Raw genomic sequence first — 13,456 nt, forward strand, 5'->3', positions numbered from 1 at the left:
ACTTATCTGCCATGATTATCTAAGTTCATATATTTCATCAAGTAGGATCTAAATATTTTAAGAAAAAAAGGCTTACTTTTGTGTTGTCTGCCAAGATATCACAATCAAACAAACGTTCTGTGTTCATTATAATAAAGACTTGAATAGATATAAAAATCATTGTGTAACCCTGTATTTCGGTTTAAACCACATCACTCTATTTTTCAAAGTGTGAGTTCATATTCCAAAACTAGGCAACTAAAATAGAATTTTGAGGTTAAGTGTAAAGCTAAGTGACTAATTTTGAGTTTGGTAGGCAGGATGCTTAAATCAAAATGTAGCAGATGTTCCACCCATCATATTTAATGTGTCACTGTTATAATGCATTAGTTATAGAGTGGACAAAACATCCATCAAATTCTTAATGGCGTACCCTCCTCTATCCGCCCTAATCTCTAAATAAGGCCCTATGTCAGCTTCTTAACTGATAAGGTTCTGTTTTGAAATAATCTTCCTTAGTCTGGCTTACAGTGGTGATCAGCTATAAACCAGATTCAGATACTTAACACTGGAGAGCTCGAGTGATGTTTAGTAGGTCTGAGGTTAGTCAAGAACATTTGATTTTTTTAAAAATAATATCTATAATACACTGACCTATAAGCACCACTTGCCATCCCTCTTCATGCAGTTGACCTTTAAAGTGCTGTTCATGTTGATCCCGCCCACTACAGCAAATAGTATTGGACAGTGAGTCAGTCCACTTCAGTTACTGGCTAACTTCACTGAACGGGCTAGCATTCTGCTCTTTCACAAAGACCACATCCACACACAAAGTAGCTATATTCATTGTCAGGGACTTCTATGTCAATGTCGGCTTTTTGAGAGCAAAAACTATTTCTGCAAGAAGCCATTTTTTTGTATTTTTTTTTTTTAGTTTAGGGAGGACTCCTCAGCTTCTCCAACAATAAAGTTTTGTCAAAACAAGAAATGACAACACAAAAAGACTGGACGAAAACACCAAACTAATTGGCTTTGCCAATATTTGTTTTTACAATATCACTGAGAATGAGTGGCATGTGCAAGACTTGCCTTAGGCAGACGTCCAGACTGGAACAAAGCCAGGACTCCGAAGAAGCTTCCAAATGCAGCATTTCGCACAAGTTTCTAAAAGATGAAAGATTAAAGGTGTCATTAAAAGAAGACAAATTGAAATCATCAGCAGAGGTGTCTGTCTCCTAAATGTAGTCTTGTCAGCACAATGACATTTACCTCCATTTGATTATGTAATACTGCATCTCAATTTTTGACACATGCCAGTCTCCCAACAACTTCATGTCAAATATCAAAATAGGATATCATGGAACTTTTGTGCAGTGCAATACCAGGCATCCTAGTTAATACAGTTACTCCTTTGAAAACACCAGGACGTGGAGGAAAATATATATAATAAAATATAATCTCACTGAAAAAAACAAAGGTTCCAAGGACGCTACAGTTAGGTTCACGTTGTACCCACAAAAAAAACATAGAAATTCAGCAGTCCTAGTTATACTTACAGCTATATTTATGTTAAGAAACTAGAACTCATAGCCTAAAGTTACTTAACGGCACAAATTATAGGTTCTTCAGTTAAATATAAATGTAAGTGTAACTATATCTGCAGAATTTCTATGGTTTTGTGTGGGTAAAAATTGAACCAAGCTAGAATGTCCCTGTAACGCTTATTCAGTGAATTTCTATGTGTTTTTAGCATAAATTAATAAATAATTACTGTACATTAATAACCCCACTGCTGCACACAACCTTTGAAGGGGGGTTTATCATTCTGCTTGGATCAGCAGATCCTTCGTGAAGTTACACTAGGAGCTGAGCTGAGTGCCACAGTGGATCCTCGGATCGCCCAAAAAAGAAATAATATATATTTGGACAATTTCTTGCCCTGAGGAGTCCTTCAGACCCCAGAGGAGACCACTTCATGAGTCCCTACGGGGTCAGGATAACTGTATCTTGACCCCTTATGCCATTTTCAGTAACCTCCCCTCCCCCCCCCTGCCCCCCCCCTTTCACTCCCCTGCCCCCCCCCCCCCTCCTTTCACTCCCCTGCCCCAACGAAGGAACCGGTGATTGCTGCATCTCTTCTTTCAGGTTGCGGCCATTTAATCAGGACCTTCCTTTTCGCCCGGACCCGTGGATCCCCTTGAGTGGACCTGCACCCCTGGATATAATTTTTTTTCCTCTTTAATAACTCTGAAGCTAACGAACAGATTTACACCAAATCACGTAAATCTGTGGACCAACATCTAGATTCCAGCCAAACTTGGCGTAATTCCACTCAGTGGTTCGGCCTGTAGCCATGTCTAAAGATTGCAAAATCCCCATAGACACAGAACGGGGGGAACCATTTGGGAACCCCCTCCCCATTCTTCCCCCCTCGGCTTCACATTCTGTGAAAAACTGTGGACTCTCCTTGGATAAATAAACAGCTCAGGATGCTTTCTGGCAACAATGTTTATTTCACAGAAATTAAATCACAACAGGAAGCACTTACAAACAGAAACAAAGCAGGTGTCCCAGTTGAAGTTCTGCTTTCATAAAGTACACATTATCCTAAGGTATAGCCAGGAATGAGCATTAAAAAACCTTAGAAATTCACTGAAAAAAAACCAAAGGTTACAAGGGCGTTACAGTTAGGCTCTGAATTTACACGCACAAAACCATAGAAATTCAGCTGTTATACTTAAAGTTATTTCAAGTAACTATATACGTGCCCTAAGATAACTATAACTCGTACCCTCGCCATGCACTGCTAATTACCCTAGATATTACCTCACTCATGACATCTTTTATGACATCATTGACAATATCACTGTAACATTTGCAGTAAGATTATTAATGAGAAAACTGCATGGAGAGGATGCGAGTTATAGCCAACTATAACATCTCTGTATTCTTTTATTTATATATATATATATATATATATATATATATATATATATACACATATACATATATATACATACATACACATACATACATACACACATACATACATACATACATATACACAGAGAGAGAAATGCAGGGGTAGATGCTTTAATAGTTCAAACAGTAAGTGTTTTTTTTCACTTTGCATTCTTGTAGTTGTAAATTCATAACAAGAGAAACCTTAATGCATGCAACTGCCAGAATGTGATGAATAAACCTGGACAGGAAGAGCTGCTGATCCATATAATTAAGAGCTTGCGATCTTTGGTACAGTTCTCACAAATGCAAGTTTTAAATTTCTCGATGAAAAACACGTATTAGGACTCATGCAAAAATGTTTACAATGTATTTCTGTCCACACACTGCACTGTGGATGTTTACAGCCTTCTACTAACTGACTTACACCTGAACCTGAACACCTGTCTGTGGCTTAACTAGACTGCTTTTCAACGTAGACACTGAAGGGCTGTAGAACTAAATTGGAAACCAGATCTATTAAAGACAGGCCGAAGAAGATGGTGGAAAGAACTGGGACGTATTTAAAAGGATCATTGGGATGACGGGATGAAAGGCTGCATTCGCTTAAGTGTCCACCGGTGGCAGTGTAGCTGAATGCTTAATGTACAAAGTGAAAGTTAACTCTCTTCAGCATTTGTTATTGCTTACCTATCAGTATCTGTTTCAATGGTTTTATTCAGCACTTCCTTGTTGGTAGAAAATCACATGGTGTGCAATTGGCAACATTTTCACCTAAATATGAACTGTAATAAGTTACCATGTAAGATATGATGTTTATTGTACCATTGCAGATTTCAGACAATTATATGCTGATTTAACGGTTACACTGCAGGGTCACATATAGCTGCAATGCAGCTATTTACAGTGGTACTGGACACACAATATACATAACGAAAGATAGATTATGGATGAAGTATTGCAAGAACACATAATTAGCACTGACTGTTACTTTTACATGGGGGTTTAATTACTATTACATACACCTGGTACTGTTATTTAGTAAATGTTAAAAGAGAACGGGCATAGCTTTGTTCTGCATGGGGGATTATGGGAGTTCCATTGCCACTGAATCTATTCAGGAATATATTAGGATTGCTCCAGGTAGGAAAAGGGGATAGGGATTTTCTACATCAGGGTGATGGCCATTAAATGGCAATCACATATACCTGGTATGGTTATTTAGTAAATGTTGAAGGTAAATGTGCATAACTGTGATCTGCATAGGGGATTACGGGTGTTATGGGCCACTGAATAGATTTCAAAATGCATTAGGATTGTTCAAGGTAGGTAATAGGGATAGAGATTTTCTACATCGGGGATGATGGACATTAAATGGATTTTACACATACATGTCACTGTATTTTTATTAATGCTGTAAGGCATAGCAATAGCTTCTCTATTCACAAGCAATTAAGGGCTTTAAACAATTGTTGAACACAGTTTCTCCTATAATAGAATGGTCCACCTAGGAACACTGGAAATAGATAATGTTTATGTGGAGGAGTGTTGTTCGTTATCGGGATCAACCAGACAAATTGCTCCACCACTTAAGAATGGTCATGCACCACCATCCACAGAATCAAGAAAGAGTAATCAATCTGTCAATCCTTTCCGTGTCCAAGGCCGCAGGCCCTATTCCTGGTGGTGCCCTTCCATCACTTCCTCTAAGTTTCATCTTTGCAAAAATACTCCCCCAGAAGCCAAAGACTTTAGTTTCCTGGAAGCTAGTTAGCAGGTCATGGGAATAACGCCACTGGATCACCAGTTGGCATTGTTTATTGTCAGAACTACAACAGTATATAATAGTCTTCAAACCTCAGACTTTTGTTCTTCATTAATGTAAATATTCATGGCAAAGCATTCGCTTTAATTCGTCTTGCACTGGTCCAAGAATTTCAGCAGCATAATACAAATGCCCTTGGCCATCTCTCCTAATTATGGCCCAGTTCTGAAACAACCACCAAATAGAACCGGCGTCCTAATCTGTTGTTTCTAGCTGGAGCATTCAGGTAATCAGCCTGCTTTGAACACTTTAATTTTCTCAAAGTAAATTCTTCGGATCCCCAGGACACTCAGGCGCTGACACAGGTGGTAGTTCACCTTGCAGCAGACTGTAAACTCAATCCCAAGATCCAAATATGAGCTTTTTAACTGCAGTAACTTTAATGCATGTTATTGGTGCTGCAACTACTGCTGCTGGCACCAGGCTTGCCCTTCATTGGATGCTCACTTAAGGATTCAAAGTATACTAATTCCAAATACAGAGCCTCGAAAGAGTCCTGTATTGTTATTTTTTTATCACTACCTCCCCGAGTCGGAGTAGGTAATTTGCATGCCTGCTGCCTTCCTTGGATGTGGTAGCCGTTTCTCAGGCTCCATCTCCGGACTTGACCCCGATTCCCAGTTATCTGTGGTTACCATGGTAGGCACAGAAAATGCCATCAAAAGTTGATAAGGCAGACATCTGAATGTAATGTCACCATCAGAGGGATGTGCGATCAACCTGGGATTATCTAGAGCAGAGGTCTTCAATTTTGGTGGCGCGACCCCTTCGTGGGGGGTGGGAGCCAGAGGGTGCAGGGGGTCGCGCATTCCCTCTGCCTCACTTCTGCCTGGAATCAGAAACATTTGCTTTTCCTTCTGGAAAAAGACAACCATCCAGGGTGATTAAATCCAATAGTTTAAATGCTTCACCAGGAGTGTCATTCAAGTAGGGACCTGTGCTGTGAAACCAAAGTCTTTCCTGAGACCCTGCTTGCCTGAAAGTAATGCAAATATACACTATGGCAGTGGTTCCCATCCTTTTGACTTCTGTGGACCCCCACTTTATCATTACTGGAGCCAGGGACACCCACTGAAACTTTATTGGAATCCAGGGATCCCCCCCCCCCCCCACTGAGTGTTTACTGATAGCAGGGGACCTAATCTGTTAATATTATTAAATTTTCTAAGAAGTCACGGACCACTGCACTATGGATTTAATCTGCAAATATAAAGGATGCTTGGGAGCGTGTCCTGGCTTTAATTGATTGAATCAACGGAAGCTTTGTGCCGACAAAGATTTATTCTTTTTAAGTGGTAGGGAAAAGAACTGATAACTGAGCTGTGAAGTGTGTGCTTACTTACCCAGCGCTTATAACCATGAGAGGGACAGATACATATAGTCTGGGTGTTTATAAAATCTATACTTTGGAAGCACCGTCTTATCCTGAAAACTTTTGCAGATGTTGTAAAAGCCTATCTCATATTGTGTGTAATGCAAGTATAAAATAATGACATATATTCACTGTGCTTTTTATCACAGGCTGTGTGTGACCCCGTAGCGCTAAAAAATACACAAGTCACTATTCTCAACTGCACCAATCAAGATTTAATTCTGTGGCTCTCTGGTTATAGTTCATTTCCCACTGAGTAAAAACTTTTTTTTTTTACACATATATATATTTCATTTAAGCTGCCTGTTATTTTATATGTAGCCACCTGACGGCGAAAGACTGAAAAACTGAAGTCAACAACAGCACTAAACTAATATAATAAGAGTCAGATTTTGCTAAATGAGAAACATCTGTTTTCATAATGTTAAACATAAAAACCTTTTTCGAAAAATAGTGTGAACAAAGATTAAGGGACCAAGTCTCCCCTGGTATTAAAGCAAGCATCCTACTTGGACATTACAGTTCATCATTAATGATTTTATATGGTATGTTTCAATTATGACGAATGGCGTTTACAAACCTCCAATTCAATGCAGCTGTAAAAGCCAAGCCGTCAGCATCGCATAAAATATAGAATGGTTCTCCTTGGATGGTGTAGGAAGTTGGCTCTGTATGCACTATTTCAAAGTAAGGAATAGTATGCACAGAGTCCAAGGGTTCCCTTTAGAGGTAAGATAGTGGCAAAAAGAGATAATACTAATGCTCTATTTTGTGGTAGTGTGGTCGAGCAGTAGGCTTATCCAAGGAGTAGTGTTAAGCATTTGTTGTACATACACACAGGCAATAAATGAGGAACACACACTCAGAGACAAATCCAGGCCAATAGGTTTTGTTATAGAAAAATATATTTTCTTAGTTTATTTTAAGAACCACAGGTTCAAATTCTACATGTAATATCTCATTTGAAAGGTATTGCAGGTAAGTACTTTAGGAACTTTGAATCATTACATTAGCATGTATACTTTTCACATAAAACACAATAAGCTGTTTTAAAAGTGGACACTTAGTGCAATTTTCACAGTTCCTGGGGGAGGTAAAGTAATGTTAGTTTTAACAGGTAAGTAAGTCACTTACAGGTTTCAGTTTTGGGTCCAAGGTAGCCCACCGTTGGGGGTTCAGAGCAACCCCAAAGTTACCACACCAGCAGCTCAGGGCCGGTCAGGTGCAAAGGTCAAAGAGGTGCCCAAACCACATAGGCTTCAATGGAGAGAAGGGGGTGCCCCGGTTCCAGTCTGCCAGCAGGTAAGTACCCGCGTCTTCGGAGGGCAGACCAGGGGGGTTTTGTAGGGCACCGGGGGGGACACAAGTTCACGCAAAAAGTACACCCTCAGCGGCACTGGGGCGGCCGGGTGCAGTGTAGAAACAAGCGTCGGGTTTTCAATGTAAATCAATGAGAGACCTAGGGATCTCTTCAGCGTTGCAGGCAGGCAAGGGGGGGGGCTCCTCGGGGTAGCCACCACCTGGACAAGGGAGAGGGCTTCCTGGGGGTCACTCCTGCACAGGAGTTCCGTTCCTTTAGGTGCTGGGGGCTGCGGGTGCAGGGTCTTTTCCAGCCGTCGGGAAATGGAGTTCAGGCAGTCGAGGTCAGGGGGAGCCTCGGGATTCCCTCTGCAGGCGTCGCTGTGGGGGGATCAGGGGGGACAACTTTGGTTACTCACAGTCTCGGAGTCGCCGGAGGGTCCTCCCTGAGGTGTTGGTTCTCCACCAGTCGAGTCGGGGTCGCCGGGTGCAGTGTTTCAAGTATCACGCTTCTTGCGCGGAGTTGCAGCGGTCTTTAAATCTGCTCCTTTGAAACAAAGTTGCAGTTCTTTTGGAGCAGTGCCGCTGTCCTCAGGAGTTTCTTGTCTTTCTTGAAGTAGGGCAATCCTCAGAGGATTCAGAGGTCGCTGGTCCCTTGGAAAGAGTCGCTGGAGCAGGGTTCTTTGGAAGGCAGGAGACAGGCCGGTAAGTCTGGGGCCAAAGCAGTTGGTGTCTTCTGTTCTTCCTCTGCAGGGGTTCTTCAGCTTAGCAGTCCTCTTCTTCTTGTAGTTTCAGGAATCTAAATTCTTAGGTTCAGGGGAGCCCTTAAATACTAAATTTAAGGGCGTGTTTAGGTCTGGGGGGTTAGTAGCCAATGGCTACTAGCCCTGAGGGTGGGTACACCCTCTTTGTGCCTCCTCCCAAGGGGAGGGGGTCACATTCCTATCCCTATTGGGGGAATCCTCCTTCTACAAGATGGAGGATTTCTAAAAGTCAGAGTCACCTCAGCTCAGGACACCTTAGGGGCTGTCCTGACTGGCCAGTGACTCCTCCTTGTTTTTCTCATTATCTCTCCTGGACTTGCCGCCAAAAGTGGGGGCTGGGTCCAGGGGGCGGGCATCTCCACAAGCTGGAGTGCCCTGGGGTATTGTAACACGAAGCTTGAGCCTTTAAAGCTCACTGCTAGGTGTTACAGTTCCTGCAGGGGGGAGGTGTGAAGCACCTCCACCCAGAGCAGGCTTTGTTTCTGTCCTCAGAGGGCACAAAGGCTCTCACCGCATGAGATCAGAAACTCGTCTCTCAGCAGCAGGCTGGCACAGACCAGTCAGTCCTGCACTGAACAATTGGGTAAAATACAGGGGGCATCTCTAAGATGCTCTCTGTGTGCATTTTTTAATAAATCCAACACTGGCATCAGTGTGGATTTATTATTCTGAGAAGTTTGATACTAAACTTCCCAGTATTCAGTGTAGCCATTATGGTGCTGTGGAGTTCGTGTTTGACAGACTCCCAGACCATATACTCTTATGGCTACCCTGCACTTACAATGTCTAAGGTTTTGCTTAGACACTGTAGGAGCACAGTGCTCATGCACTGGTGCCCTCACCTATGGTATAGTGCACCCTGCCTTAGGGCTGTAAGGCCTACTAGAGGGGTGACTTATCTATACTGCATAGGCAGTGTGAGGTTGGCATGGCACCCTGAGGGGAGTGCCATGTCGACTTACTCGTTTTGTTCTCATCAGCAAACACAAGCTGGCAAGCAGTGTGTCTGTGCTGAGTGAGGGGTCCCCAGGGTAGCATAAGATATGCTGCAGCCCTTAGAGACCTTCCCTGGCATCAGGGCCCTTGGTACCAGGGGTACCAGTTACAAGGGACTTACCTGGATGCCAGGGTGTGCCAATTGTGGAATCACAAGTACATTTTAGGTGAAAGAACACTGGTGCTGGGGCCTGGTTAGCAGGGTCCCAGCACACTTCTCAGTCAAGTCAGCATCAGTATCAGGCAAAAAGTGGGGGGTAACTGCAACAGGGAGCCATTTCTTCACAGATGGCATTCACTAAAGTTACACCCCATGCATTACAGCCATTATACCGAAGACCACTTCAATTATGCGATTGAGCAGCCCTGGTGATTTTTGCATAATTATAGATTTGCCCCATAATCGATCATCTGCCACATAATCTGCTGATTTTAACAACAACAAAAATAATGTTTACAGCTCAAACGGTTCAAAAGCTACTAAAAAGAAGCAACACATGTTGCTGTGCAGTAGAAGGCCCTTTGCACAGCTGGACTGGTCACCTTTTTGTTGCTTATTGTTATATTTGGGTGTTTAACTGGTACTACTGAGGTGCAACCACAGGCCGACCATCTCGCTGGAGAAAAACAGACACATCCTTCATATTAGTTCAGGAAGGCGTTATTAACCAAATACGTTTTGTCAAATTATGTTTTGGTGGTGAAAAATAAAGTAACTGTGCATTTTTGGGTAATTCTTTTTGGAGACTTTTTGTTTGAGCTGTGGTAAGTCTGACACTGAATCACTGTCACCCACTAACCTTTGGTTTGCTAAACACTTTTTAATATTATTTCCACACCATAATAATGATTTGCTGTGGGAAGTGGGGCTGTTTAGGATTGGCGATGGTTGGCAAAATGAGGAGTATCAGGTTCTAGAAATTTGTGTCAGGAGGGGGTCCTTACACCTAGAACATTTTGATGGGGGGGGGGGGGGGGACGACACTCTGCATCAAAAAATTTGAAACCCTCATCTAGAGTCACCAAAGCAGCTGGGTGAGCCGGATTGTTCTTGATCTGATGAACGCACGCATCCCCAGGAGGTCAGTGCTCATCAGCCTGTGTTACCTCTAGAATTACCACACTAATCAGAGTAAGAGATGGAACCATCAAGGGACTCAACTGATTTAATGAGACATTTGCAGTTCCACTGCAGCAGTTGTGTGTACTTACACATGCATATTGTAATCCTTGAGACAAGCATATGCTACTGGCAGGATCAACCAGGTAGCCGCATCTGCTGGATGGGGTTGGGAAGGGAGCTCCATTTCTGTCCAAGACCAACCTTCACACCCCTTGGGGCTTGCAGCAGTGGGGAAGCCCCTACCTAAGGTAGCGGGTGGGGGTGTGAGGGGGCTGGTCACATGGGCACCAGTGGGACTGGATGTCTCTGCAATGACAGAGTGGAGAGGCGGGCCAAGGTGCAGACTTAGCGAGATGCAGGTGTTATGGCCTGCGAGGCAGGGAATGTAGTGGGTGGTAGACAGTATGGCAAGCAGGGACTGGATCACAAGGCCGCACCCAGGTCATGACAACTCACCCCCTCCATTTTGGTCAGGCGACTGGGGAATGCAAGCTGCCAGGCTGCTCAGCCTTCGCTCTGCTGGATAGGGCCTCCGCGAAAAACAGGCCCTTGAGTTTGATGGTCCTTGAAAGGGTGGAAGCTCTTTAACTGAAACAGCTGAGGCTGGCCAAGCAGTCCATACCTGTAGGAAGTTGGCTCTGTATGCACTATTTCAAAGTAAGGAATAGTATGCACAGAGTCCAAGGGTTCCCCTTAGAGGTAAGATAGTGGCAAAAAGAGATAATACTAATGCTCTATTTTGTGGTAGTGTGGTCGAGCAGTAGGCTTATCAAAGGAGTAGTGTTAAGCATTTGTTGTACATACACACAGGCAATAAATGAGGAACACACACTGAGACAATTCCAGGCCAATAGGTTTTTGTATAGAAAAATATCTTTTCTTAGTTTATTTTAAGAACTACAGGTTCAAATTTTACATGTAATACTTTAAATGAAAGGTATTGCAGGTAGGTACTTTAAGAACTTTGAATAATCACAATAGCATATATACTTTTCAAATAAATCACATATAGCTATTTTAAAACTACACACTTAGTGCAATTTTCCTAGGGGGAGTAAGAGTTTGTTAGTTCTTGCAGGTAAGTAAACCACCTATGGGGTTCAAGCTTGGGTCCAAGGTAGCCCACCGTTGGGGGTTCAGAGCAACCCCAAAGTCACCACACCAGCAGCTCAGGGCCGGTCAGGTGCAGAGTTCAAAGTGGTGCCCAAAACGCATAGGCTTCAATGGAGAAGGGGGCCCCGGTTCCAGTCTGCCAGCAGGTAAGTACCCGCGTCTTCGGAGGGCAGACCAGGGGGTTTTTGTAGGGCACCGGGGGGGACACAAGTTAGCACAGGAAGTACACCCTCAGCAGCACGGGGCGGCCGGGTGCAGTGTGCAAGCACACGTCGGGTTTCCAATGTAAATCAATGGGAGACAAAGGGGTCTCTTCAGCGATGCAGGGAGGCGGGGGGGGGGGCTCCTCGGGGTAGCCTCCACCTGGGTAAGGGAGAGGGCCTCCTGGGGGTCACTCCTGCACTGGAGTTCCGATCTTTCAGGTCCTGGGGGCTGCGGGTGCAGAGTCTTTTCCAGGCGTCGGGATCTGGGAGTCAGTCGCGGTCAGGGGGAGCCTCGGGATTCCCTCTGCAGGCGTCGCTGTGGGGGCTCAGGGGGGACAACTCTGGCTACTCACAGTCTCGTAGTCGCCAGGGAGTCCTCCCTGAAGTGTAGTTTATCCACAAGTCGAGCCGGGGGTGTCGGGTGCAGAGCAGCAAGTCTCACGCTTCCAGCGGGAAACACAGTTGTCTTGATGTTGCTTCTTTGGAAACAAAGTTGCAGTCTTGGGTGAACAGAGCCGCTGTCCTCAGGAGTTTCTTGGTCCTTCTAGAGCAGGGCAGTCCTCTGAGGATTCAGAGGTCGCTGGTCCTGGGGAAAGCGTCGCTTGAGCAGTGTCTTTAGAAGTTGGGAGACAGGCCGGTAGAGCTGGGGCCAAAGCAGTTGGTGTCTCTGTCTTCTCTGCAGGGTTTTTCAGCTCAGCAGTCCTCTTCTTCTTAGGTTGCAGGAATAAAGTTGGCATGGTTACCCCCTGACTTTTTGCCTTTGCTGATGCTATGTTTTGAATTGAAAGTGTGCTGAGGCCTGCTAACCAGGCCCCAGCACCAGTGTTCTTTCCCTAACCTGTACTTTTGTATCCACAATTGGCACACCCTGGCATCCAGATAAGTCCCTTGTAAATGGTACCCCTGATGCCAAGGAAGGTCTCTAAGGGCTGCAGCATGACTTATGCCACCCTAGAGACCCCTCACTCAGCACAGACACACTGCTTGCCAGCTTGTGTGTGCTGGTGAGAACAAAACGAATAAGTCGACGTGGCACTCCCCTCAGGGTGCCATGCCAGCCTCTCACTGCCTATGCAGGTATAGATAAGTAACCCCTCTAGCAGGCCTTACAGCCCTAAGGCAGGGTGCACTATACCATAGGTGAGGGCACCAGTGCATGAGCACTGTGCCCCTACAGTGTCTAAGCAAAACCTTAGACATTGTAAGTGCAGGGTAGCCATAAGAGTATATGGTCTGGGAGTCTGTTTTACACGAACTCCACAGCACCATAATGGCTACACTGAAAACTGGGAAGTTTGGTATCAAACTTCTCAGCACAATAAATGCACACTGATGCCAGTGTACATTTTATTGTAAAATACACCACAGAGGGCACCTTAGAGGTGCCCCCTGAAACTTAACCGACTATCTGTGTAGGCTGACTGGTTCCAGCAGCCTGCCACACTAGAGACATGTTGCTGGCCCCATGGGGAGAGTCCCTTTGTCACTCTGAGGCCAGTAACAAAGCCTGCACTGGGTGGAGATGCTAACACCTCCCCCAGGCAGGAGCTGTAACACCTGGCGGTGAGCCTCAAAGGCTCACCCCTTTGTCACAGCACCGCAGGACACTCCAGCTTAGTGGAGTTGCCCGCCCCCTCCGGCCACGGCCCCCACTTTTGGCGGCAAGGCTGGAGGAAACAAAGAAAACAGCAAGGAGGAGTCACTGGCCAGTCAGGACAGCCCCTAAGGTGTCCTGAGCTGAAGTGACTCTAACTTTTAGAAATCCTCCATCTTGCAGATGGAGGATTCCCCCAATAGGATTAGGGATGTGACCCCCTCCCC

At 44.7% G+C, this 13,456-nt stretch overlaps 1 protein-coding gene across 1 annotated transcript in view; it reads right to left on the bottom strand.

Moving 5' to 3' along the window:
* Window positions 1-13,456, bottom strand: part of MYBBP1A (MYB binding protein 1a) — a 647,917-nt gene that overhangs the window by 586,948 nt on the left and 47,513 nt on the right. The window contains exon 4 of the mRNA XM_069226890.1: window positions 1,069-1,143. Within this exon, the coding sequence (XP_069082991.1) occupies window positions 1,069-1,143 (75 nt within the window). The remainder of the gene's footprint in view (window positions 1-1,068; window positions 1,144-13,456) is intronic.

The sequence above is a fragment of the Pleurodeles waltl genome, chromosome 3_2 (genome assembly GCF_031143425.1).
Source record: "Pleurodeles waltl isolate 20211129_DDA chromosome 3_2, aPleWal1.hap1.20221129, whole genome shotgun sequence".
NCBI classification, from domain to species: domain Eukaryota; kingdom Metazoa; phylum Chordata; class Amphibia; order Caudata; family Salamandridae; genus Pleurodeles; species Pleurodeles waltl.